Source organism: Elephas maximus, chromosome 27 (genome assembly GCF_024166365.1).
Source record: "Elephas maximus indicus isolate mEleMax1 chromosome 27, mEleMax1 primary haplotype, whole genome shotgun sequence".
Classification (NCBI taxonomy): Eukaryota; Metazoa; Chordata; class Mammalia; order Proboscidea; family Elephantidae; genus Elephas; species Elephas maximus.
In genome coordinates, this window is record NC_064845.1 from 181,435 (window position 1) to 208,322 (window position 26,888).

The window sequence follows — 26,888 nt, forward strand, 5'->3', positions numbered from 1 at the left end:
TCCATCCACCCTGTGAAGCCATTACAGGTGTCACAGAGGTGATCTGGTCAGATTTGTGCTTCTAAACGTGTACGCTGACTGATGTAAGGAGAACAGCCTGGAAGGATAAGGAAGGACAGGAGATGGAAGCTGGGAGTGCAGCCTGCTTTCTGGAATTTACCTGTGATAGGGAAGAGAACGGCAGGATGATAAGGGGAGAGAAAGGTATGTGGGAGGTATTGGGGTGTGTTTATAAACACTAGGAAGGAACCAGCAAAGATGGTTGAAGGGGTAAGAAGGAAACGAGCTTGAGGCTTTTCAGGAAGGTGGACAGGGATTAGATGCAAAGAACAAGGTGGGGGCAGGCCACAGAGTTGGGGGCAGCACCTCCACTGTAGCAGCGTGGAGCTGTGAATGGCCACATAGAGAGCTAGGCTTGTCTATCTGCTAGGAGCAAGGTGAGCCAGTCCCTGCTTGGTGCACACTATCTGTCCTGTGAAGGAGGAAGTCAGGTCGTCTGCTGAGAGAATGAGGGTAGCGGGGAATATGAGGAGAGTAGAGAAGTTCTGGAAAAAAAAAAGAGCTCTAGGGTACTGAGCTGACCAAAGGAAAAGCTCTGGTTTTGCACGACTGCAATTTTTTTAGTCCAACACCTCCCTCTGTTGTCCTTTAAATGTATAGGTGATAGCTTCAGGGTCATTTGGGAAGACATGATTTTGCCAAGGGCAGAAAGCGATTGAATTGTTCCAGAAAGCACTAGGGCAGCAGCCAGACATCAAGTCACGATTGTTCATGAGTTGAAAGAACCTCTGATTTCAGGTGGCTCAGCATCTTCAAAAGATCATACTTGTCAATCAAATTCCGGATGAGAGACCTTTTCAAGAATCATGTCAAAAATATACATGTGGTGATAATAAATAAAAGCAGGGTTTATTTTTCTCATTTATCTAATAATAAATAAAAACACACATGATTTATCCAAATGTCCAGAGATTCAGTGTATAAAATAACAGCTACTTTGATATTCTCATGCAGTGCTTTTTAGGATAAATGTTAAAATTGTTATGCCGCGTCTGTCAGATAAGCCAGTTGCGCACTCGTTACCCTCTGACAATATACAGCAGCTGAGCTCCTAACCACTGTGCCACCAGGGCTCCGGCAGTATATTATTTATAAATTTATTTAGTTATTTATCTGATGTCACTGGAATGCCGGCTCTGACACAGCAGGGTCTAGCCTGTCTTGTCACCATCGTGTCCCTGACTCTTAAGCCAGGTGGGCACACAGTAGGTATTCAATAAATACTTACTGAAGGAATAGATAACTCTTAGATATAGCTGATAAGGCAAATGGGTCTCACTTTTGGTCTAACCTGGCCACCTGACACAAGCTGCAGGAGAAGGAGTAAGGCTGGTTTGCGAGGGCTGAGGTGGGCCTGATGAGCAGGCAATGAGTGACCCACAGGATTCTGGGAACTAAATAAATTGTCAATGGACTGAATATTTTTATGGAAACTACACTGGCCCATGCAGTGTAGATGTTTTGTAGCTGAAAGGCGTTTTACACTGAGGGTCCTGGTGCACAGGACATGCCCTGCCCACTGTAGGTGGTGCATACTAAATTCTGAACATAAGTTCCCTTAGTTGGAGTTGATGGGGGCAGTGGTGGTTCACTGGTAGAATTCTAAACTCTATGGGGCAGTTCTACTCTGTCTATAGGGTCGCTATGAGTCAGAATCAACTCGACGGAACTGGGTTTGGTTTGTTTTACATGGGAGACCCGAGTTCAGTTCCCAGCTAATGTACCTGATGCACAGCCACCAGCTGTCTGTTAGTCGAGGCTTGCGTGGTGCTATGATGTAGAACAGGTTTCAACAGAGCTTCTAGACTAAGACAGACTAGAAAGGGAGGACTGGCAATGAAAAGGCAAGGGCCAATGAAAACCCCATGGATCACAATGGTCCAATCTAAGACAGGGAACAGAGGGGCCCCCAAATCTGCAAACAAAGTACAGGAAATGAGCCAGGGCGCAGAAGCAAACCCACTTCCCAGAACAATGGGGCAGGGTATCAGAAAATAGCCCACAAACTTCTTTAAAGTTGTCTTTCAGAAGCAGCTGGATAAAATCAGCCCCAGGGACATGCATAGAACATCTGCCTGTGACCACTGTGTGACCTTCCACCAGGGGCAGTGAGGGGCTGCAGCAGCAGCCGGGGAATCAAACTCGAGCAGTGAGAGACTGCCCAGGCACGACACCCCATAATTCTGCTATGAATCCCAGAGGCCTCCGGGAAAGGAGCCATCTTAGAAAGCTGTTGTATGCTCACCGTACTTAACATATCCCCGCCTATGCCTATGAATAAACATGAATCTTTTCCCACCTAAGAACTTTTAAAAACCCAGGCAAGTCCTTTGTTCTGTGAGACGGGGGTATGCGTTGCCTTAGGCCCTCCTCACCTCCGCTTGCAAGCCTCTTCAATAAAGCTTTGCTCATGTGGAAAATTCTGCGTGCCTTACCTGTTCATTCTTGACCAGTGAGAGGCAAGAACCTTACTTGATTTGGGCAACAAATCCACAAATGATCATGGTGATGGCACATGACCTGGCAGTGTTCTGTTTTGTTGTGTGAGGGGTCACCATGACTCCATGACACCCGTGCCAGCTTGACAGTTCATAACAACAACAACAGTGGGAGTTGAAGATAGAACCATCTTATTCAGAACTCTGCTGAACTAATTATAGGAAAGTTTCAGCTGAGGTTCCCAGCCTTGGCTGTACCTTAAAATAACCCATGGAGATTAAAAAATATCTATACTGGGTCCCAGAAGTAACTGGGTGGGGCTGGAGGATGGTCTTTGGCACAGGATTTTTTAATGAAGGTCTCCAGGTGATTCTAATGTGCAGCCATGATTGAGGATAACAGGTGACAACCTTAAAAAGAGTGTTAGCTCTAAATGGAGAGAACCTGAAAGCATTTCCCCTGAGAACGGGAACCAGACAAGGATGCCCTTTATCACCACTCTTGTTCAACATCGTACTTGAAGTCCTAGCCAGGGCAATTAGGCTAGACAAAGAAATAAAGGGTATCCAGATTGGCAAGGAGGAAGTAAAGCTATCACTATTTGCAGATGACATGATCGTATACATGGAAAACCCTAAAGAATCCTCCAGAAAACTACTGAAACTAATAGAAGAGTTTGGAAGAGTCTCAGGTTATAAAATAAACATACAAAAATCACTTGGATTCCTCTACATCAACAAAAAGAACACCAAAGAGGAAATCACCAAATCAATACCATTCACAGTAGCCCCCAAGAAGATAAAATACTTAGGAATAAATCTTACCAAGGATGTAAAAGCCCTATACAAAGAAAACTATAAAACTCTGCTACAAGAAATTCAAAAGGACATACTTAAGTGGAAGAACATACCCTGCTCATGGATAGGAAGACTTAACATAGTAAAAATGTCTATTCTACCAAAAGCCATCTGTACATATAACGCACTTCCAATCCAAATACCAATGTCATATTTTAAGGGGATAGAGAAACAAATCACCAAGTTCATATAGAAGGGAAAGAACCCCCGGATAAGCAAAGCATTACTGAAAAATAAGAAGAAAGTGGGAGGCCTCACTCTACCTGATTTCAGAACCTATTATACAGCCACAGTAGTCAAAACAGCCTGGTACTGGTACAACAACAGACACATAGACCAATGGAACAGAATTGAGAACCCAGATATAAACCCATCCATGTATGAGCAGCTGATATTTGACAAAGGACCAGTGTCAGTCAACTGGGGAAATGATAGTCTTTTTAACAAATGGTGCTGGCATAACTGGATATCCATTTGCAAAAGAATGAAACAGGACCCATACCTCACACCATGCACAAAAACTAACTCCAAGTGGATCAAAGACCTAAACATAAAGACTAAAACGATAAAGATCATGGAAGAAAAAATAGGGACAACCCTAGGAGCCCTAATACAAGGCATAAACAGAATACAAAACATTACCAAAAATGATGAAGAGAAACCAGATAACTGGGAGCTCCTAAAAATCAAACACCTATGCTCATCTAAAGACTTCACCAAAAGAGTAAAAAGACCACCTACAGACTGGGAAAGAATATTCAGCTATGACATCTCAGACCAGCGCCTGATCTCTAAAATCTACATGATTCTGTCAAAACTCAACCACAAAAAGACAAGCAACCCAATCAAGAAGTGGGCAAAGGATATGAACACACATTTCACTAAAGAAGATATTCAGGGAGCCAACAGATACATGAGAAAATGCTCCCGATCATTAGCCATTAGAGAAATGCAAATTAAAACTATGATGAGATTCCATCTCACACCAACTAGACTGGCATTAATCCAAAAAACACAAAATAATAAATGTTGGAGAGGCTGCGGAGAGATTGGAACTCTCATACACTGCTGGTGGGATTGTAAAATGGTACAACCACTTTGGAAATCCATCTGGCGTTATCTTAAACAGTTAGAAATAGAACTACCATACAACCCAGAAGTCCCACTCCTCGGAATATACCCTAGAGATACAAGAGCCTTCACACAAACAGATATATGCACACCCATGTTTATTGCAGCTCTGTTTACAGTAGCAAAAAGCTGGAAGCAACCAAGATGTCCGTCAACGGATGAATGGGTAAATAAATTGTGGTATATTCACACAGTGGAATACTACGCATCGATAAAGAACAGTGACGAATCTCTGAAACATTTCATAACATGGAGGAATCTGGAAGACATTATGCTGAGCGAAATGAGTCAGAGGCAAAAGGACAAATATTGTATAAGACCGCTATTATAAGATCTTGAGAAATAGAAAAAACGGAGAAGAACACATACTTTTGTGGTTACAAAGGGGGAGGGAGGGAGGGAGGGAGGGAGAGGGTTTTTTATTGATCAATCAGTAGATAAGATCTGCTTTGGGTGAAGGGAAAGACAACACACAATACAAGGAAGGTCAGCCTAATTGGACTGGACTAAAAGCAAAGAGGTTTCCGGGATAAAATGAAAGCTTCAAAGGTCAGCGGAGCAGGGGCTGGGGTCTGGGGAACATGGTTTGAGGAGACTTCTAAGTCAACGGGCAAAATAATTCTATTATGAAAACATTCTGCATCCCACTTTGAATTGTGGCGCCTGGGGTCCTAAATGCCAACAAGCGGCCATCTAAGATACGTCAACTGGTCTCAACCTACCTGGAGCAAAGGCAAAGGAAGAACACCAAGCCCACATGACATCTAAGAACCCAAGAGACAGAAAGGGCCACATGAACCAGAGACCTACATTATCCTGAGACCAGAAGAACTAGTTGGTGCCTGGCCACAATCGATGTCTGCCCTGCTAGGGAGCACAACAGACAACTCCTGAGGGAGCAGGAGGCCAATGGGATACAGACCCCAAATTCTCATAAAAAGACCATACCTAATGATATGAATGCGACTAGAGGAATCCCAGAGACAATGCTCCCCAGAACTTCTGATGGCACAGGACAGGAACCATCCCCGAAGACAACTCATCAGGCATGAAAAGGACTGGTCAGCGGGGGGGGGAGAGAGATGCTGATGAAGAGTGAGCCAATTAAATTAGGTGGACACTGGAGAGTGTGTTGGCAACTCTTGACTGGAGGGGGGATGGGAAGATAGACAGAGAGGGAAGATGGCAAACTTGGCACGAAACAAGAGACTGAAAGGGCTGACTCAATAGGGGGAGAGCAAGTGGGAGAAGGGAGTATGATGTATGTAAACCTACATGTGGCAGACTGATTGGAATGGTAAATGTTCACTTGAAGCTTAATAAAAATTAATTAAAAAAAAAAAAAGGGTGTTAGGTGGTGGGTAAAACTAATGAACTCCTCAGTCATCTAACACAACTAGGAGGCCGTTTGAGCACTGGAACATTGAGCCACACTTGAGGTGTAGTCTAAATTTCCTAGGTGATTTGTAGAATGAATCTCATTGTCTTATGATTACAACTTTGAGAACCATCTCAAAAACTGTCTCCTGTCTGCTTGTCTTCATGTTTATCCAAAGGAAATTTTAGTTTAAATGGAGATCATATTGAAATCACATTTTAACTGATCTAAGTATTTTATGAAGTGTTTTGGTACCCATAAAAGGCTTTTCAGATCGAGCTAACACATTGAGACCTAAGATGTGGCAGGCATTGAGCTTTGGGAATACAGAGATGAGGAAGCCATCACTCCGTATCACCGTCTTGTAAACCATCCTGAGTGCAGTGTGGTAAGTGCTGTGATGGAGGTTCGGGGGAAAGATGTGGGGAATCACAGAGCGCTCTGCACCTAAATCGGCTTCAATCATGGCAGATACTTATTCTGAGCAAGCAAGTCTCCTTTGAAAATGACACTTGTAAATTTCAAAGCCCTAAGCTGGTCCCCTTGGGAGTCAGGTCTGCCTTTTCTAACCGTGGGGCCTTGGGGCGAAAGGGAGGGAAGTCGGAATTGTGTTCTGTTCTCTCGGGTCCTCCACCTGTGTTTGCTTTTTTCCTCAATTTGGATTAAGCAGCAGAGAATTGAATTTGGTGACATTTAAAGGGGTACATGAAGCAAACCCAAAGATGTACAAGGAAGGAAATGATGGGGTACAAACGAATGAGCCACGTTCACTCTGGAACCTTCTTGGTCTGTCTCCTTGGGTTGAAAAACTATTGCTAACAGCATTATTTTTAAGGTTTATTTCTTTTTAGACTCCATTCCTAGAGAATTTATTTTTTAGAAAACTCGGTAAGGAAAAGGTAAAAATAATGTATGGAAACCTTCAGCAGTGCTCTTAGCTACAGACTTCCTGCGTAGTTTGAAAGACAGTTTCTAACCACTACCACAAAAGGCACTAATGATTCCCTCTGTTTAAGGTTTCCATCCTATTTTCCCTGTCTAAGTGGCTGACATATTTTTAGATAAGACAACCAAAGACTTTATTGAGAATACAACAATATAAAATAATGATGGTGAAAAAACTCCAAATGAGATGGAAGAGAGATTTTTTTTTCTTCCCTGTTTCTTCTGAATAAAAAGCATTTACCTGTGTCAGCAAAGTGATGAAAAAAAAAAAAATCTGCCTCTAGACAGAATAAACAGACAGGCTGTTCATATTCTGACAACCACTTCTTTCTAGAGCTCAATATAATGTCTCATGTTAATTAACTTGGTTGTCTAAAATGTATAAAATCAGGACAGGTGAAATTCACCCTTCAAGCTTCCCGGGAAGAAGCTGACAATCTTCTGCCTCTCCCAGTACACCAAACTCTGGGCCCGATAAGAACAGAATTCTGGAGGAGGTAGAACGTGTGTGTGTGGCCGGGGGGGTGGCGCGGGCAGGCCCAGATCCTGTGACCACAACCAGGTGAAGACGACATGACATTCCTACATTTAATTGCTAGGGGATGATCAAGAATCTTTTTAGCTTATTGTCGTTAGGAGCGTTGAGTCAGTACCTGCTCCTAGTAACCCCACGTGACAGAGCTGAACTGTCCCATGGAGTTTTCTAGACTGTAATCTTTTCAGCTTATTGTCGTTAGGAGTGTTGAGTCAGTACCTGCTCCTAGTAACCCCACGTGACAGAGCTGAACTGTCCCATGGAGTTTTCTAGACTGTAATCTTTTCAGCTTATTGTCGTTAGGAGCGTTGAGTCAGTACCTGCTCCTAGTGACCCCACGTGACAGGGCTGAACTGCCCCATGGAGTTTTCTAGACTGTAATCTTTTCAGCTTATTGTCGTTAGGGACGTTGAGTCAGTACCTGCTCCTAGTAACCCCACGTGACAGAGCTGAACTGCCCCATGGAGTTTTCTAGACTGTAATCTTTTCAGCTTATTGTCGTTAGGAGCGTTGAGTCAGTACCTGCTCCTAGCGACCCCACGTTGACAGAGCTGAACTGCCCCATGGAGTTTTCTAGACTGTAATCTTTTCAGCTTATTGTCGTTAGGAGCGTTGAGTCAGTACCTGCTGCTAGCGACCCCACGTGACAGAGCTGAACTGCCCCATGGAGTTTTCTAGACTGTGATCTTTTCAGCTTATTGTCGTTAGGAGCGTTGAGTCAGTACCTGCTCCTAGCGACCCCACGTTGACAGAGCTGAACTGCCCCATGGAGTTTTCTAGACTGTAATCTTTTCAGCTTATTGTCGTTAGGAGCGTTGAGTCAGTACCTGCTGCTAGCGACCCCACGTGACAGAGCTGAACTGCCCCATGGAGTTTTCTAGACTGTGATCTTTTCAGCTTATTGTCGTTAGGAGCGTTGAGTCAGTACCTGCTCCTAGTAACCCCACGTGACAGAGCTGAACTGTCCCATGGAGTTTTCTAGACTGCAATCTTTTCAGCTTATTGTCGTTAGGAGCGTTGAGTCAGTACTTGCTCCTAGCGACCCCACGTGACAGAGCTGAACTGTCCCATGGAGTTTTCTAGACTGTAATCTTTTCAGCTTATTGTCGTTAGGAGCGTTGAGTCAGTACCTGCTCCTAGCGACCCCACGTTGACAGAGCTGAACTGCCCCATGGAGTTTTCTAGACTGTAATCTTTTCAGCTTATTGTCGTTAGGAGCGTTGAGTCAGTACCTGCTGCTAGCGACCCCACGTGACAGAGCTGAACTGCCCCATGGAGTTTTCTAGACTGTGATCTTTTCAGCTTATTGTCGTTAGGAGCGTTGAGTCAGTACCTGCTCCTAGTAACCCCACGTGACAGAGCTGAACTGTCCCATGGAGTTTTCTAGACTGCAATCTTTTCAGCTTATTGTCGTTAGGAGCGTTGAGTCAGTACTTGCTCCTAGCGACCCCACGTGACAGAGCTGAACTGCCCCATGGAGTTTTCTAGACTGTAATCTTTATGGAGGCAGATCACCAGGTCTTTCTCCTATGAAACCACTGGATGGGTTGGAACCGCCAACCTTTTGATTAGCAGCTGAGTGTTTCTAGGTAATTAGAATTAAAATGTTCACAATCTGTGGAGAATATTGGTCTCTCAGCTCCTAACATATCAGCCCTAGTCAAGTGAGGGTGTTGGAATGAAGAGTCTAAACTTAATGGAGTGTCTGGCATCTGTCCTTCTATTTCTGCTCCACACTAGAGCCAGGCAGTTAAGCCTTTTTTTTTTTTCTGTCCCAGGTGAGTGTGCCCCAGTGTGCTGGGCCTCGAAGCCAGGACTTCTACCCCATCAGCCCACCAAAGACCCCCAGAACGGCAGGCAGGCAGAGTACCTAGAATGTCGAAGCATGCGCCACTCTCCAGCCTGTGTTTCCTGTACAGGTTCTTCAGGACCTTGGCACTGCCAAAGCGTTTGAAGCGGCTCTTCACATTATTGTAGAACCATTCCAGAGACTGGGTCTTTAGAAGCCTGAGGAAAACAGAGATGTGGAAAACCAATCAAAAAAAAACCCTTAAAAAGAGTAAATGGTGGATTGTGGAAGTGGCTACAATACTTTGCAGCAGCTCCTCCCATGAAGAGGTGGGGTTTATTTCCCTATCCCCTGACTGGGAATAGCCTTGGGTTTTGCTCTAACCATAGAAAATGGCAGAAGTGATGGTCTGTGAGACCTGAGCCTGGGCATCAAGAGATGTTACAGCTTCCTCTCTTGCTGTACTTGAGAATCTACAACCCATTATCATGTGAAGAAGCCCAGGCTAGCTCGCTGGATGATGAGAGACACTTGGCCCAATTACTCCTATTTCCCAGCCAACAGCCAGCCAACCACCAGAAATGTGAGTGAGGATATCAACTACCAGTTAACTATAAACCTGTGAGTGGCTTCAGCCAAGATCCGCAGAGGAACCATCTACCTGAATCCAGCCCAAAGACCATGATCCAGAAATTGCAAGCTAGGAAGTGGTTGCCATTTTAAGCCACTAAGTTTTGGGGTGGATTATTATGCAGCAAAAGCTAACGATACAGCTATTTAACAGCAGTCTTTATATTTGACAACCTTAATACACTAGCAATATTTCTATTTTCAGCCTGGGAAAATAAAGAGCATAAGAGAGACAATGGACTCCAAGGAAAAATTCTCTAGTCTCAATTCAACAAAATTCTCCTCCTCATTCAGTCTGAAGTACTGTGGAAAAGCAATTCCTAGTCAGTGCTATAACAGTTGGGAAAATACACTGACAAGGGTCTTCCCTTTTATGTCTGATAAGAACATATTTCTAAAGCCAATTTAAGAATAGTTTTTACTCTTATTTGTTATTATGAATGTAATAATACTCATTTTAGAAAATTCAGAACAGAAAAATGAATATAAAGGTAGGATACACACACACTTAGCTGCTCTCCCTCCCCAGATCAAAGCGAAATGTGAGAAGGCAATCAAAGAGGAAGAAATCTATAAAAATGAATAAAGGGGTGAGAGCAGAATCAGAGATTTTGACCAGCTTTGGAAAATGGAAAGTAAATGATAGCACAAAGGTATCAGACAGAAAGTTGTCCTTCAAAACAGGCAGAAGAACTGGGACTCTTTTAACTGAAAGGTCCAATCTGGGTTTGGTTGGCACAGACAGCAGGATTGGATTATGAGATAATATTCAGAAACCAATTAAATGGTTGTGTAGACAAAGGTAGGCTCAAGAAGACAAAGTAAAGTGTTATAATGAAATGTGCAAAGATCTGGAGTTAAAAAATGAAAAGGGAAGAACATGCTTGGCATTTTTCAAGCTGAAAGAACTGAAGGAAAAATTCAAGTCTTGAGTTGTAATACCGAAGGATTCTACAGGCAAAATATTGAGCAACACAGGAAGCATCAAAAGAAGATGGAAGGAATACACAGAGTCACTGTACCAAAAAGAACTGGTCGATGTTCAACCATTTCAGGAGGCAGCACATGATCAAGGACCAATGGTACTGAAAAAAGAAGTCCAAGCTTTACCGAAGATATTGGTGAAAAACAAGGCTCCAGGAGCCGACCAAATACCAAGTGAGATATTTCAACAAATGGGTGCAGTGCTGGAGGTGCTCACTCGTCTATGCCAAGAAATTTGGAAGACAGCTACCTGGCTAACTGACTAGAAGAGATTCATATCTGTGCTCATTCTAAAGAAAGGTGATCCAACAGAACGCAGAAATTACCAAACGATATCATTAGTATCGCCCGTAAGTAAAATTTTGCTGAAGATCATTCAAAAGCGGTTGCAGCAGGACATTTATAGGGAACCGTCAGCAGTTCAAGCCAGATTTAAAGAGGACGTGGAACCAGGGACTTCACTGCTGATGTTAAATGAACCTTGGCCAAAAGCAGAGAAGGCCAGAAAGATGTTTACCTGTGTTTTATTGACTGTGCAAAGGCATCTGACTGTGTGAATCAAAACAAATTATGGATAACGTTGCAAAGAATGGGAATTCCAGAACACTTAACTGTGCTCACGCGGAACCTGTACAGAAGACCAAGAGGCAGTCATTCAAACAGAACATGGAGATGCCGCATGTTTTAAAAGCAGAAAAGATGTGTGTCAGGGTTGTACATTTCGCCATAGTTACACCATCTGTATGCTGAGCAAATAATCCAAGAAGCTGGAGTATATGAAGAATGCGGCATGAGGATTGGAGGAAGACTCATTAACAACCTACAATAGATAAATGACATAACCTTGCTTGCAGAAATCGAAGAGGTCTTAAAGCACTTACTGATGAAGATCAGAGACTATAGCCTTCAGTATGGATTACAACTCAACATAAAGAAAACAAAAATCCTCACAAATGGACCAATAAGCAGCATCATGGTAAGCAGACAAAAGACTGAAGTTGACAAGGGTTTCATTTAACTTGAACCAACAATCAATGCCCATGGAAGCAGCAGTTAAGAAATCGAATGACGTTTGAAATGACAACGAAATTTGCATTGGGCAAATTTGCTGCAAAAGGCCTCTTTGAAGTGTTAAAAGCAAAGATGTCACTTTGAGGGCTAAAGTGCGTCTGACCCAAGCCATGGTATGTTCAATTGCCTCACATGCATGCAAAAGCTGGACAATGAATAAGGAAAATCAAAGAAGAATTGATGCCTTTGAATTTTGTTGTTGGTGAAGAATATTGAATAGACCATGGACTGTCAGAAGAATGAACTCTATGTTGGAAGAAGTACAGCCAGAATGCTCCTTAGAAGCAAGGATGGGGAAACGTCATCTCACATACTTTGGACATGTTATCAGAAGAGACCAGTCCCTGGAGAAGGATATAATGCTTCGTAAAGTAGAGGGTCAGTGAAAGAGAGGAAGACCCTCAATGAGATAGACTGACACAGTGGCTGCAACAATGGCTCAAGCACAAGGATTGTGAGGATGGCACAGGAAAGGGCAGTGTTTTGTTCTGTTGTACACCGGGTTGCTATGAATTAGAACTGACTCAACAGCACCTAACAGTGACAAAAAAGGAACAGTGGGGCTTCCTGGCCACCAGCTTCACTCTGAAACAAACAGGCAATCTGTTCAAGAATAATTTCTCCTAGGTCAAAAATAGAAATCAGTTCTTTAATGAAATTAAACAACCTACTTGAGATGGACTAGGACTTCAACATGGTGTTAACACCTTGCAGTGAAGCCCTCCTTTTTTGGTATTAGGGGAGCCTACACTTACTTGCCCAACAGATCCCACCCACGTACCCCAAAACAAAGCCTACCAGTTGCCTGACTGGCCCACAAACTTGGAGCTCTCAGTTGTCCCCCACCCCCTTTCAAAGGAGAGGTCTACTGGGAATACTAATCTACTCACTGGAATTACTAATCTACTCGATAGCAGAGAAATTCTACACTGATCATCTTTATTAACCAACCAAGTCCTTTGTTAAAAATATATATATAGACAGCCCGGGATTGCCAACATTTGAAATAATCCAGTGGCATGAGAAAGACCAAGATAAACTAAAGGCAATAAAAAAAGGGGGAAATAAAGATAACCCAGGGTACCATGAAAAGAGCTTAAACATTTCTAATTAATACCAATAGAGTGATTTGAGATGATACTGCACTCATACAAGGTGAGGGTGATATGAAAAATAAACGATCAGATGGCAAGTAACAGTTCTTAGAAATAGAAAACATGATTGGTGAGAAAAATTTAATAGAAGATAAAAACTTAAAATCAATGTAAATTTTCCAGAATGTAGACGAAGGAGTCAAAAAGGTGGGAGATGAGAGAAGAGAGACATGGAGGATCAATCCAGGAGGTTCAGCATCTAGCAGCATTCCAAAAAGAGAAAATGGAGGAGAGGAAAAAAATTAAAGACATAACAGAAGAAAACTGTCCCAAGCTAAGAAAGGCAAAAGTGTTTAGGCTAAAAAGGTCTACGACTGCCAAGTAGAATATATCAAAAACAAAAAACAAAATAAAGCAGACAAACCTACCTAGACACATTCCCAAGAAAACTTAGATCCTCAAAGGTAAGGAGACCTTACGGCCTCCTGACAGAAAAAACGGGATTTTGCAAAGGAACAAAAACACTAATGGCACTAAAAATTTTTAATCAGTAGCAATGAATGCCAGAAGACAGTGGAGCAAGGATTTTCAAAGCCCAGAGATGAAATGACATGAAATTAGAATTCTATATTCAGCCAAACTGTCATCAGAGAAGAGCAAAATAAAGACCCCTTCAGACATGTAAGGTCTCAGAAAGTTCATATGCACTCTGGGAAAAAAAAAATTCTTAAGGTGTATTTAAGAACAAAGAAACCATTCAAGAAGAGGAATTATGGGACTCCAGAAAGAAGATAATTGGCCCAGGAGGAGAATAGAGAGAAGTACCAGGGGGCATCTGTGCAGATCTGGAAGGCAGGAAGCCCAAATGGGTGTCCAGTAAACATAAGAAAAAGAAATGGGGAAGAAGCCAGCACCTCTGTCTTTTATCAACAACAACAACAAAAAGATAATTAGAAACGCTAGGAAAAATTAAAAAAAAAAAAAAGCAACTCAAGAAAGTTATGACCTAAATATGAAGCAAATTAAAAGTTATAAGATCTTGTCAACTAATGGAGTGGAAGAAGAGAGTTTGATGGCCCATCACCAAGGATTGAATTTCCTTCTTTCTGTGGATTTCATCTCATCGCTCTGGCCCATTCCAAAAAATATTTATATAATTAAAATGCTATTTATTTTTAAGACTTTTTTTTTTTTATTTATAGGCAAAGAACCTCCATTATCAAAACATTTACCTTTTTTTTTTTTTTTGCTGAAAGCAAAATTAAAAGTCATAGAATAGCCTGATAAAAAGCTTGGATGCAGAGAAGGAGGAGTGATGAGAGTTATTTAAAGATACTGATTCTCGTTTTACAGAACGGAGTCAGGACAGACTGCCTAAAGTATATACATCAGGGATAGCAGTTTAAACATGTTATTTAAAGTTGGAGACATCACTAGCGTATAAAAAAGACTTCAGGTGAACTTGGAGGGGAGAGGAAAAAGGAAGGGAGAGAGGTGAGCTATTCTTCAATGTCTAAAGTTGACAAACCAAGAAATGGCAAGATAAACACGTTATTTAGAATTATAGGGGTGACACCAGAAATGTTTAAAAGTGGTTTCCGGGGGCAATGGGAGTTGGCATGGGGTGAAAGCATGATACCCTTTTAATTTAGTTATCATTTCATATTATTTGAATTCCTTTTAACCGAATGCAGGCATTGTTGTAAAGCACTAAAATAAAACTAAGAGGATTAAAAAAAAAAAAAATCGCCCAAAGTTCCACCATTGAAACTTTACATTCAATGACTGTTCTTCAGGCTGCTATGCAGGGTGGTCCCTAATCTGCCTACACAGAGGTTGGGAGGGCTGCAGGGATCCAGGAACCTGGCAGGGACATCTGTGTACATGTGGACAAGGGATAAGGCAGGACCCAGGGGTCAGTCTCACATCTGTTGGGTCGTTCTGAAAAAGGCCCCAGGGCAGTGCTGCTCTGAGACATCATGTTTTTCAAGAGAAAGGATGCTCTCCCCCTTCCCACAAAGTGGTTCAGTGGACAAAGGCAGCCATAAGCTGCCTGGAGTGGCCAGAAAGCAGTGGCGGTGGCAGTGGGGAAGTGCTCCTCCCAGATGGTAAGTGGCTTCAATGAAGAGGAGAAGCCATGAGTCGGCTTGTTTCTGAGCACACGTGAGTGACTTCCTGTACATGTAACATACACCCTAGCTTTCACGTGATAATCCTGGCTTTGATCTCCCTCTTCTCTCTGCCTGTAACACTCACCCCGATAGTCTAATGGCTCAATCTGTCACTTTACTCCAGTCTCTGTGCACACAGCACCCCCTTGGGGGGACTTGTCTGACCACTGCTGCTAAAATACCACCACCAGTCCAACACCTTTTCTATTCTCTCATTTTCTCTCCCCATATTTCCATAGAGTACTTTTCCATGAAAAAATAAACCAAACCCATAGCCATTGAGTCAATTCTGACTCATAGCGACCCTATAGGACAGAGTAGAACTGCCCCATTGGGCTTCCAAGGCTATAAACCTTTATGGAAGCAGACTGCCATATCTTTCTCCCTTGGAGCAGCTGGTGGGTTTGAAATGCCAACCTTTTGGTTAGCAGCTGAGCACATGACTCTGTGCCACCAGGGTTCCTGATATTTAATTATATATTATATATAATTTAACTATATATTATCAGTGATTTAGATAATTTATTATATTTGTTATTTTATACAGACAAAAAGAATTGTTAATTAATTTGTTTAGTATCTATTTCCCCTTCCCCAGTAGAAATTAAGGTCAAGGAAGACAGTTTTTCTCCCACTCCTGCATCCCATGTGTCTAGATGTGCAGTGCACATTAAAAAAACCCATTGCCATCGAGTCGATTCCAACTCATAGTGACCCTATAGGACAGAGTAGAAGTGCTCCATAGGGTTTCCAAGAAGGACCTGGTGGATTAGAGCTGCCAACCTTTTGGTTAGCAGCCATAGCTCTTAACGACTGCTCCATTAAAATCAGGTAAGTGATGGATAAACACTGTTTAATAATCTGTTTTTCTCATGTAATATTCATGAGTGACTTTAACGCTGTGAAATATTCTTCCCACAGGCCCAGCATTCTCCAAGACATGAATGCAGAGTGCTTTTTTAACTGGGTTTTTCCATTTCTTTTGCTATTAAAAACAGTTCTGCGATGTGTACGTTGGCAGCTAAATGATATCGTACATCCAGGATTGTAGCTCTGAAGTAGAATTGTTGGGTTGAAGGGTGCGAATCCTTCAGAAAACCTGTACCAACTTGCACTCCCCACTGTAGTGTGAGGTTCTCAAGCTTTGTCAAAAGGTCTCACACTGAAGAAGCTCCACCCCTACCCCGGGAGAAGTGGCCAACTGCTCCACGGCAAAGCCTACTTTTGGTACCCAAATGAAGGTTGAGAAGGAAGATGAAAGGGAGAAGGTAAGCAATGTCTCGTCCCCATTGGTTTGGTAGATGGAATTTAGGGGCTCATCCTTTTCAGTGAGGGAGAAAAGTGGCTATAAAGCAAAATGTACAAAATGCATTATCCCCATGATATAAAATTGTATTATCTAACCAGTATCACGGAAACTCCGGTGGCACAGTGGTTAAATGCTATGGCTGCTAACCAAGAGGTCGGCAGCTTGAATCCACCAGGCACTCCTTGGAAACTCTATGGGGCAGTTCTACTCTGTCCTATAGGGTCGCTATAAGTCGGAATTGACTCGACAGCAGCGGGTTTGGTTTTGGTTAACCATTATCACTACTATTTCAGGAGCCCTGGTTGCATAATGGCTAAACCCTGGGTTGCTAACTGAAGAGCTAGCCGTTCAAACCCACAAGCTGCTCCAGGGGAGAAAGATTACAGCCTGGGAAACCCAATGGGGAAGTTCTACTCTGTCCTAGAGGGTCACTATGCATTGGAATCGACTTGATGCAACAGGTTTGTTCTTTTTGTTTTGTTTTGTTTTTGTTTTAGATCACTACTATTAATAAAAACGCACACTTTTTTTTTTTTTTTTTTAGTGCTTGTTTTCTTAGTCACTGTGCTGAAAGCTTTACTTGAATTACATAATCCTCATTGGATACAGAGCAGTAAGTAAGAACATGGGTGCTGGAGTTTGTTGGGACTATTTAAGCCCAGGCCGTGGCATTTACTGCTTGTGTGGTTTTGACTGTGTTACTTAATCCCTCTAAGCCTCAGTTTCTCATCTATAAAATGAGGACGATGACAGTTAACCACCTTATAAGGCTGTTTTGAGGATTAAATGATACAACAAGCAATAAGGTGTGTGACACAATGTAAGGGCTCAATGATTGCTCCTAACGATCCTACGATGATGAGTCCCATCATTTTAGATGAGTGAAGTGAGATGGAGACTGAGTGCCTTGCCAAAAGAACAAGTGCTCAAGCAGGGATCAAAAACAGGAGCCCTCGACCGTGCACCAGGGCAGGAAATATGGGCGCCCAGTCTGGACAGCGGTCAGCTCTCCTCAGCCTATCTTCCTACAGTGTTTTATTAGAATACGCATGTGCCATTTTTTTTAAATAAAAAAGTTATAAAGCTACTTTCAGAATTTAGAATACAGCATTATGCAAAAAAAAAAAAAAACAACACACGTGTTATACGTTTATTTGCCAACCACACAAGCCCCTCATGCATTATTTTCCTAGGTGTGCTCTGTGTGTTATATGCGTGAGCGTGTTATTTATATAAGCACATTATTTGTGAAAAAGTACAATAATAGAGCAGAAAAAAAATACAGAAGACCTTGTCCTTGAGAATCATAACCTCTGGGAATAAATAAAGATTTATTTGAATCTTTACAAGTACAAAAGAAATTCAAGTCCAGAAAATAACCAGTCTCCAGGCTGCCTCCTCTCTGGCACTGCCCTGCTTTCTGAGCAGCTGACCACCAGTTGAGCTGGTGGGCTCAGCTCTGCCACCAAGAGGGTCCACAATGGTATTGGTGGAGACAGCTGTTACTGCATCCCTCATTTTTCTGACAAAAGCGCCAAAAACAAAGCCCATTGCCATCGAGCTGATTCCAACTCATGGCGGCCTGGCGTAAACGTCTTGCACTTGGTGGTGGTTTGAACCCGCCCAGCAGAGCCGTGGGAGAAAGTCCCGGTGATCTGCTTCCAGAAAGATTATAGCCAAGAAAACCTTTTGGAGATCATTTCTACTCTGTAACAATGGGGTCACTATACTTCTGAAAACGAACACTTATTTTCCTTTTGGGGTACTCTACTCCCCCCAACTTAGTCTATGTGATCCTGGAAGGGCTGGCCCTGCTCCCTGGAACCAGAGGCGGGGGCTGTCAAATGACTGAGACCTACCAATCAGGGCCAAGGTGGGGCTTTTTTATTGTGTTTTCAGTGAAAGTTTACAAATCAAGTCAGTCTCTCACACAAAAACTTACACACACCTTGCTACACACTCCCAATTGCTCTCCCCCTAATGAGACAGCCCGCTCCCTCCCTCCACTCTCTCTTTTGTGTCCATTTCGCCAGCTTCTAACCCCCTCTACCCTCTCATCTCCCCTCCAGGGAGGACATGCCAACACAGTCTCACGTGTCCAAGGTGGGGGCTTTTACTGGAGCTCTTGAAAGAGGTGCTCTCTTTCTGCTGAGCTGACTCCGTGGAGAATGAACGCCTGAAGCTCCTGGGGCCATCTTCATCATCACTGGCAGGATATTCAAGGTTTCCTGAACAAAAGCAGATCTGACAGCGGGAAGGGACAGGCCACTGCTGCTGTACTCTGAGCGTCTGGACTTACTCGTGCCTGGGGTCAACCTTGGACTCTTCCATTACCTGAGCCAGTAAATTCTCTTTTGTTTAAGGCACTTTGAGTTTGGTTTCTATTATCTGCAATCAAGAGTCCTAATGATGTTTTCTAAGTTCTAGACAGGCCTAAAAGGCTTCAAGTACATCATCGGATGAGGTCTCCATTCACTGGTTAAACCAGAATTCTGAGGCATTTAGAAGACCTTTAATGAACTCTAAACTCAAGTCACTAAGGGAAATCCCAGCAGCATCGTGGGGGTAGGAAGAGGGCACTGAATCCTTGGGGAGCGACTGGCAAAGCCACAGTCCAATTTGGACACCTGAAAACTATTCCCTGAAAAGTGATGTGTTTTATATCATATTTTGAATTAGAGTTAATGTGGAGAGCTTTTCTGGAATCCCCAGGGAAGGCTCAGCCATGATTACCTGTATTCGATATTGCTGCTTTTATTTCACTAATTTTAAAATTCATGGCTCAGAGGAAACTCAAAGAGTGTGTGTGGTTTGTGGGGCTGAGGCACGGGGAGAGGGCAGAGGGCTATGGGGGTCCCAGCAGCGTGGTGTACTGGCTGATCAAGTTCAGGGCTCCCCTGGTCCACCCTCGGCTCTCTAGCTTCCAAATGAAGATGTATGACTTCAGGCAAGAGTAGGGGAGAAGACTGAGCCTTTGTATCAGGACCCTATTGGAACAGACGGCACAGAAGAACGTTGTGTCTGCACACAGGTTCATTTATTCGCTCACTCATTCATTCCTTCATTCCCTCACTATTTACTGATTGCCTACTGTGTGCCAGGCACTGGGCTAAGGATACTAAAAAAAAAAAAAAAAAACAGTGGGTGACAAAACAGGCCCGGTCCTTCAGTGCCGACAGACAAAGCAGGCCAGGTGGGTCATGAGGTGGACTCAAAAGTGAAGCCAACAGCATCTTGGGATGGTGGGCAGTCTGTGTCCCCCAGGCCCTGGGTTCTGGATCATTTCCACAGACATGTGAGGAATCTGAACCAGCCTGCTTGTCAGTCTCAGGCATTTTCTTCAATGACGTCCAAACTGCTGCTTCTCAGAGGAAGCAAACATGCAGGAGAGGCGACTTGGGAAGGATTTGGGGCCACACTCCTGGTGGTGACCCTTGTGGTGAAAAGCTTTCTGACTTGGAACTGTCCCTCAGAGGCATCCTGCTCCACTTCTCTGAGCTTATTTTTTAAACGTTTCCAATTTATCCCTAAGAATGCTCACAGGTAGTTTCACAGTTTCAAGCACAGTAAGTTCTTTAAATTCTAAAGCTTTTAAAAAATGAAGAATTTCTTTAAATTCTAAAGCTTTAAAAAAACGACATCCTGGTATGTGCTACACATGCATAAACCTTGAAAACATCACGCTGAGTGAAATAAGTCAGTCATAAAAGGACAAATATTGCATGATCCCACTTAACATGAAATGTCTAGAGCAGGCAAATGTAGACAGACCTAAAGTTACTGGTGGTTGCCAGGGGCAGCAGGAGGAAAGGGGGTTCCTTGCTGAGGACACAGCGAGCTTCTGTTAAGGGCAATGGAAAAGGCTGAACAAGGACAATGGTGATGGTTATCCAACACGAACACCATCAGTGTCACTGAGCTGCACCTGAGAAGAACGCTGAAATACCAGCTGTTCTGTCACATATGTATTTACCACAACAAGAAAATCAATGGCAAACCTTCAAAATTCATAAATCACACCATAGTCAGAATTGACTACTTTTAGTCTTTGGAGCTACAGTTTCCTCATCTGTAAAATGGGATAATAACTTGTGCCTTACAGAGCTGGGAAAGTGTGGATGAGAGAACTCAGCTGCAGGTGCCTAGAGAAAGGCCAGCCCCTCGGTGCCTACTGGGGATCCAGCTGAACGTGCAGGTGAGTGAACACGTCTTTCCTGCACCAAATGCTGAAACCAGTGATTCTCAGTGTGCTGTGTGCGTCCTTTCGGGGCCGCCATACAAGCTCTTGGCGGGGGGGCTCTTCCCCAAACATACATGCTCTTGGAGAGTCTGGTAAGACTTCTTCGTGGCACCCTCGTCTTCTCTGCCTTACTCCTCTCTGGAGAATAAATGCTGCAATGAGGGATACTGTTAAAGGGTGCTTGGGAGGTAGAAAACAAGCCTGGGAAAGACTGACAACTTGGATGATGTAAATAAATAGATGAGTAGACGTTTGACCAGATCTGTCCCCAGGAGCTCACACTGTTGCCAGGACAACAAGAAGTGCTCTAAGGGCAGGAGGCAGGAGGCTGATGTGGAGCCTTCTACCACTGAAGCCTCCCCCAGAGGAGGGAGGGAGTGATGGGTCCCAGAACTGGCAGCACAGGCCCCCTGGAATTATGCTGTGAACGCAGAACCCCAGACAAAGCCGAGGCTCAGGGCACAGGGAGGAAAAGAGTTCCAATCCTAGCTCTCTGGCTTTCCTGAAGTACCACGGTTACTCCACCTTTGATGCCTCATTCTCCTCTGCAAATGGGAATAAGAACAGCTTCTACTCTTAGAAAATGGTCATGGAGGTCACATGACAGAATATGGGCATACGGCAGAGTCTGGCACAAAACCACGGCTCAGGCTGAAGTACACGTTATCAGTACAAACACCATCTTCATACAGGCTCTGGGCCTGGGTTCCCATCCCAGCTCTGCTACTTGTTAGCTGTGTGGCCTTGGACAAGTCACTTAACCTCTCTGCCTCCATTCTGTCACTTGTAAATCAAGGATAATAATAGCACCATAGAGTTTTATGATGGGAAAATCTGAAAAAAGTGCTCAGCTCTGATACAATGGAAATAATCACTATTCTCAGCCACCTTGAGAATGTTTTGAAGACGTTTATGTAGATAGTATCTAAGGAAGCAGGTGACAGGAGAGCTAGGGTATAACACTGAGGTGGGGTCTGGGTGGGCAGGCAGGTGAGGGGCCCTGGCCCAGACTGGACAGACAGGAGGGTGTGGGGTTGCACGCCATCTCACGTTGGAGTAAGCATACTTATCCCATCTGCACAGGTTGAAATCCCTACCTCCCTTCTTCTCTGTATGGAGATGGGCACTTTGCCAGGAGGTACACATTCCCTGTTGCTGTTGTCAGGTGCTGTCAAGTCAGCTCTGACTCACAGCAACCCTGCATACGACATAACGAATCGCTGCCTGGTCCTGCACCACCCTCACAATAGTGGGTATGTTTGAGCCCACTGTTGCAGCCACAGTGTCAATCCACCTCGTTGAGGGTCTTCCTCTTTTTTGCTGACCCTCTACTTTACCAGCATGATATCCTTCTCCAGGGACTGGTCCCTCCTGATAACATGTCCAAAGTAAGTAAGATGAAGTCTTACCATCCTTGCTTCCAAGGAGCATTCTGGCTCATTCTTGTAATCCCCCCAAAGAAGTCCTCATGCATTTCCCCAATGGGCTCAAACGTACCTACTGTTATGCCCTGCTTATAACAGAAAAAATGCAAACAATCTTTGTTCACCTATTCATATGCATTCATTCATTCACTCACTTATTGTTAGCTCACTCATTCATTCATCAAAATATACTGAGTATCCACTATGCAACAGGTGCTGATACGGGCACTGAGTGGACAAAACAGACACGGTCCTCGCCTTGTGGTGTTTACATTCCAGTGCGAGAGGCAGGAGGCAGACCAACAAATAACTAGGTATATATAGTCCAGGTGTAGTAAGTGCCTGAGAATAAATACAGCAGGATAAGGGGAGAGCTATTTTATGCAGGTTGCTCAGGGAAGGCCTCTCTGATAAGGTGAGAGAGTGAGCCACGTGGAATCTAGGGCAAGAACATTCCAAACTGAGGGAACAGCCAGTGCAAAGGCCCTGAGGCAGGCGCTCGTTTTGCACATTTGAGGAACAAGAACAAAGTGGCTGGTGTGGGGGAGTGGTGTGGACAAGGTGGGGAGCTCACCCATAAGAGAATGGGTGATTTATCCATTCAATAAAAGATTACACAAAGGTATTAAATGACTAAACTAGATCCACCCTTAGCAACATGCTTAACCTAAAACACAACCTTCAGAACCCCACACAGGCACGATGTCATTGACGTAAATTAAAAACATCACACAAAGCTACACTATTTTGTTTAGTAAAATCCATTAACTTCAATTTCAGGGAGAAAAGGGACGGGGGTTGGTGAGGAGCCCATGATGGGGATTTGGCGACATGCGATAATGTTTCCCCTTAAAATCTTCCGCGGTGTGTCAACGGGAGTGGTTAAATCTGGGTGACAGGTCCATGGGTGTCATTACAGCTGGGAACTTGGGAGCACGCTTGAGACATTCCACCGTGAAAACAAAGCCAGACCTAACAAAATCCAGAACACAACCTCTTCCTACCTATTGTCCTCATTCTTCTCTGTAAAGCCTCGTCCAACTTCCTCACCTCTTCTCTGAGGATAAACCTTTTTGGGAGCACTCAACAGTACTGTTTTAACGAATTATTTCGGTACCTGTCTTTGCTGCTAGGTGAAGTGTCCATCAAGAACAGTGACCGCATGACCCCACTTACGTCAAATATCCAGGACAGGCAAGGACATAGAGACACAGTTTATTAGAGGCTACAGGGCAGTGTGTGGGAGGGGCAAGGGAGGGTCACTGCTTAGAGAACTGAGCTTCTGAAAGGCTGATGGAAAAATGTGGAAATGGGTCATGGCGATGGCTGCACAGCGTGACGGATATAACTAATGTAACTGAACTGTGTGAAGAATGTTGAAATGGCCAATGTTTTGTCACATATTTATTTGCCACAAAATAAAAAGAGAGAGAGGGAGAAGGGCCCGTGAACGGTCCCTGCGTTCTGTGGACGTATTTCTACAGTGTGGCACTGGGTGGTCTGGGTACTATTACTTCACATCCTTAGGCTCGTCTCCGCATGGAGAACAAGATTATACTCTTTGATTTTTTAAAATCCAAAACATAGCCACCTCTTAAGCTCTTACGTTCCCGGGGTACACAGGGGGTTTTAGTCTGCAGAGTGTAAAGCTTTATTTTCATGGCTGACTCGATAGACCTAATTTTCCTTAAAACCCTTTCCTGCCCAGCACTTCTTTTTCACACTGACTATCCTCCCTCACAGGTTCCTTCCATGAGCCCCACATAGTGCAGCCTTTTGCAATCTTCTTGGCCCTGAGTGTCGTGTGGGGCTCCACCGTGGGCTCTCACCACTTACAGCCCGTCCGTTTTCTGTTAATTAGCACCATGAACCAGTGAGCATGGTGTGAACACCACCACAGCAATGTGCTGGCTTCAACAACAGCAATCTGCTGCAAGACACTGGGAAGGAGGGCTGGGACTGTCCAAGTCTGGGCTGGGCCTCTAGCACGTGCTGTGTGATTTTGGTGGGCTCAGCTGTGGGACACCATCTGCCTCTCTGTACTGCCCTGGTACACTGTGGGGCCAGGCGAAGGCTGCACCATCCTGGAGAGAGCATGTTGGTGAGGCAACCCTCTGGGCAGCCAATGTCCGTACCAGAGAGAAAGGGCTGGAGGGCAACCTGACGCTCACAGGGTAGAGCCTCCTGACAAGTCCTGCCTTGTGTCAGATTCACTGAGTGGTCAAAACCCCAAGGGAACCCAGGACTCCACCGGTCTACCTCTGGGAGCTGGACAATACGTATGCGTGGGCTTGCTCTTCTCACACCCTTGGCTCTCAGACTTCTCAGGGAGCGCTCAGCTCCTGGGATGGTAAAATGTGACCACGCCTAGTTTTAGGGGCCACAAGTGGGCACGGAGAAGGGCTGGGAAAAGCAGCTTCAGGCAAAGCAAAGTGTTTCTTGTCCCACGGCTGTAAGGCTGATCTGCTCAGTTTGCAGAGTAGGAGGAGGGAATAACATTTGTTTGGGAACTCTGTGCGTGGCGACGGGGGATGCTTTGGGGTAAAGTTCTCTTCTGCAGCTACAGTCCAATGACAAAAAAGGGACGCTTCTGTAACTATGGAGAATCAGCGTCATGTTTTCTAAATTCTCTGAGGCTTTTTCCCTCTCAGCCTCGTGTTGTGTCTTCATCAAGTCCCAGCTCAGGAAAGGCGTTTGGAAGAAAACAGACGATTCCATCAGCAACTGACTTGTTGCCCAAGACAGGAACCATTCCCAAAGCCAACTCTTCAGATAGGGATTGGACTGGACTATGGGATAGAAAGCGATACTGCTGAGGAGTGAACTTCTTGGATCAAGTAGACACATGAGACTATGTGGGCAGCTCCTGTCTGGAGGGGAGATGAGAGGGCAGAGGGGGGCAGAGCTGGCTGAATGGACATGAAAATAGAGAGTGGAGGGAAGGAGTGTGCTGTCTCATCAGGGGGAGAGCAACTAGGAGTATATAGCAAGGTGTATATAAATTTTTGTATGAGAGACTGACTTGATATGTAAACTTTCACTTAAAGCATAATAAAAATTAAAAAAAAAACTGACTTCTTAAAAGATGTTGTAAGCACACCTTGGGTTCCCTGCACCATCAGTTACTGACAGCTTCCTCAAACTGGGTTTCTCCAAACAGTCTTTCCTGCATAGAGAACCCCTGCTTCTGTGTCTACGAATCTGGAATGGGCCCTGTCACAAGGCAGAAGGGGACTGATAGGAGTTCTCATTTTTAAAAATTCGGGAGACTTTAAGAGGTCTCTGCGTGGCGCAGGTCTGCACTCGACTGCTTTGTGTGCCCGTGAAGATTATAGCCTGAGAAGCTTGTGGAGCAGTTCCACTGTGTCTTATAGTAGACGTGAGCTGGGACTGACGTGACGGCACACAACACCACCACCTAACCTAAAGGCCGGCAGTAGGAGCCTGCCCAGCAGCACCAAGAACAAAGGCCTGGCGGTCTGCTCCTGTAAAGATTACAGCCAAGAAAGCCCTAGGGGTGCAGTTTTACTCTGTAACACACGGGTTGCCATGAGTTGGAACTGACTTGATGGCGATGGCCCTTTTTTTTTTTTTTTTAGCTAAGAGAAGTTTTAAAAAGGAAAATATATGTGGGAGAGGGGAAACTTGTCCTATCAAATAGTAAAACAAATTATAAATGGATAATAATTAAAACAGTATGCCATATTTAAAAACTTGGAAGGAAATATTCTAAAATGTAACCTGTGATCTCTCTGGATAGTGGTATTATGGGTAACTTTAAATTTTCAAATAATATTAACAAACATATAATATTTTATAAACAGAAAAAGTTGATGCTGCATCTTTGATGCCATTTTCCAAAGAAGAGGAAAAAAGATTATATTTCCCCAAAGTGTATGAGGAATACCTTGTGGCCACAGGCAGAGGGGGCTGGTGTGATGTCGGGAAGGGAAGCCACCTCCTCGGGTGTGATGTCGGGAAGGGAAGTCACCTCCTCGGGTGTGATGTCGGGAAGGAAAGTCACCTCCTCGGGTGTGATGTCGGGAAGGAAAGTCACCTCCTCGGGTGTGATGTCGGGAAGGAAAGTCACCTCCTCGGGTGTGATGTTGGGAAGGAAAGTCACTTACTCGTGTTTGATGTCAGGAAGGAAAGCCATTTACTCTCCTTGGACCTCCGTATCCTCGTTTAAAATGGTGTTTACAAAAACGCAGCTCACAGGTTGTGAAAGTGAAGATGGTGCCATAAAGCACCTATCAGAACGGTACATAAGAGGGAGGGAGACAGACTACAGAAACACGGTAAGAAAAGAAACCAATAAAATAATACATAGACAGCTACAGGTAACAGTTGATGCAGAATACAAAAATAAGGATTTAAAAAGTAACAAGCTTTGGTCATATGGATTTTAGATACACGGGAGTTTATTTTATGACCTGCCAGCAGAAGCCACTGACAGAAAATTTATATCCACTCTTTTTTTTTTGGCAGGGCGGGGCAGGGGGGTAAGAGGGGGAAGAAGTTAGGAAAAGACTGCAATTCTTCACAAGGATTATTTTTCAAAATTCTCAGGAATAATTCCTAAGATGTTTATGGAGCTTAATTTAATTCAGGCACTTTTTTTTTTTTTTTTAGCTTTTTGCTGTTTCAAGTCCAGTATAAGGTACTGGGTTACAAAGGTGAATAAGACACAATTTAGTGTAACACAAAACAACACCTTCATGCATGGATGAGAGGGATGGGATGGTCATACAGCGAACCAGGATGAAAAATACGGGAAGAGAACCAGGTTTGGAGGGAAGGTAGTGAGTTCAGCCCAAACGCCTGTGCCTGC

The 26,888-nt window shown here is 44.0% G+C and overlaps 1 protein-coding gene across 11 annotated transcripts in view; it reads right to left on the bottom strand.

Annotated features, from left to right (window-relative positions):
* MYRIP (myosin VIIA and Rab interacting protein) overlaps positions 1-26,888 on the bottom strand; it is a 372,549-nt gene that overhangs the window by 107,892 nt on the left and 237,769 nt on the right. For all 11 annotated transcript variants that reach the window (XM_049870921.1, XM_049870920.1, XM_049870918.1 and 8 more), the window contains one exon: positions 9,216-9,352. In XM_049870921.1, the coding sequence (XP_049726878.1) occupies positions 9,216-9,352 (137 nt within the window). The remainder of the gene's footprint in view (positions 1-9,215; positions 9,353-26,888) is intronic.